The sequence below is a fragment of the Eimeria tenella genome, genomic scaffold (genome assembly GCF_000499545.2).
Source record: "Eimeria tenella Houghton genomic scaffold, Eth_scaff4642, whole genome shotgun sequence".
In the NCBI taxonomy this organism is placed as follows: domain Eukaryota; phylum Apicomplexa; class Conoidasida; order Eucoccidiorida; family Eimeriidae; genus Eimeria; species Eimeria tenella.
Genome location: NW_013545579.1, coordinates 1 through 1,462, shown reverse-complemented (window position 1 = coordinate 1,462; position 1,462 = coordinate 1). Strand labels below are relative to the sequence as shown.

At 58.8% G+C, this 1,462-nt stretch overlaps 1 protein-coding gene across 1 annotated transcript; it reads right to left on the bottom strand.

Moving 5' to 3' along the window:
- Positions 1–200: 200 nt before the first annotated feature.
- On the bottom strand, positions 201–1,259 carry ETH_00038405 (uncharacterized protein; the record flags this gene model as incomplete). Its single annotated transcript, XM_013380240.1, has 3 exons — positions 201–596; positions 741–935; positions 1,154–1,259. Coding segments are annotated over 3 exons (697 nt in total), but the record flags the coding sequence as incomplete, so codon positions are not given.
- Between the last annotated feature and the right edge of the window lie 203 nt (positions 1,260–1,462).

The following is a 1,462-nucleotide window of genomic DNA, read 5'->3' as shown; positions in this document are numbered from 1 at the left end:
AGCAGCAGCAGCAGCAGCAGCAGCAGCAGCGGCAGCAGCAGCGGCAGGAGCGGCAGCAGCAGCGGCAGCGCAGCACAGCACACCCCGGATTAGCTTGCTGCTGCTGCTGACTGCGCTGAAGTGCTGCTGCGGCTGCTGTGCGTGCTGCTGCTGCTGCTGCTGCTGCAGCCGCGCAAACCCTAAACCCTAAACCCTAAACCCTAAACCCTAAACCCTTCGTTCGTTACCTTCTTCTGCAACGAAACGAGGAAAACGGGAATGGCAAGAGCAACAGCAAGTGCTGCTGCTGCTTTAAAAGCATTAGAAGTCAGCAGCACGCCCAGGGGGTCTGTAGATACACCCCAAGCTAGGGTTCCTGCTGCTGCTGCTGCTCCCACGGCCTGCGTGGCGAGGGAGGTGGACGTTGCTGCTGCTGCTGCTGCTGCTGCTGTTGCTGCAGCAATTGAACGCACGCGAGACGCCTCCTCCACCCCGCGGAATAGCAGCTGCTGCAGCAGCAGCAGCAGCAGCTCCAGCAGCAGCAAAGAGGAGCACCAACGCCAGCAGCCGCGCAGCAGCACAAACAGCGACACTGTGGGGAAGCCGCAGTACGCCGCCTGCGCACAAACCCTAAACCCTAAACCCTAAACCCTAAACCCCAAGCCTTTAACCCTAAACCCCAAACCCTAAACCGTAAACCCTAAACGCTAAACCCTAAGCCTTAAAACCTAAACCCCACACGCTACTCCTCCATAGCTCACAAGCATGGACTCCAGAGAAGCCGAGGGTTTGGCGAGCTGCAGCTGCGGCTGCTGCTTCTGCTTCTGCTTCTGCTGCTGCTGCTGCTGCAGCTGCTGCAGCTTGAGGTGTATAGCCAGCCGGGCCTCGGGCAGGTGCAGCGGGAAAATGTCTTTTACAATTCCCGTGGCAAGGCAGACGTCCAAAACCCCCAAACCCTAAACACAAACCCTAAACCCTAAACCCTAAACCCTAAACCCTAAACCCTTGAACGCCGGGCCACAGGCAAGTCTTCAACGCCGCGAATCCCGCGAGGGCCTCGCAGCTGCGTCCCAGCTAGCTAGCTAGCTAGCTAGCTAGCTAGCTGAGCCCGCGTCCAAACCCTTAACCCTAAACCCTAAACCCTAAACCCTAAACCCTAAACCCTAGAGTGCACCTGCAAGGACTGGAAAGGAGCGTCAATCCCAAAACGCATCGCCAGCAGCTCCCCCAGCAGCAGCTCGGCTTCTTCGTGGGGCGTCAGAAACGTCTCGGGGTCCTCGCTGCACCCAAACCCTAAACCCTAAACCCTAAACCCTAAACCCTAAACCCTAAACCCTAAAGGTGTGCCTGCAGCTCTCTGCGCCACCCCACGGCCTGCGCGCGCCCCGCCGAGACGCGGAGGCCGCTCCCCCTGCAGCTGCAGACCCCAAACCCTAAACCCCAAACCCTAAACCCTAAACCCTAAACCCTAAACCCTAAACCC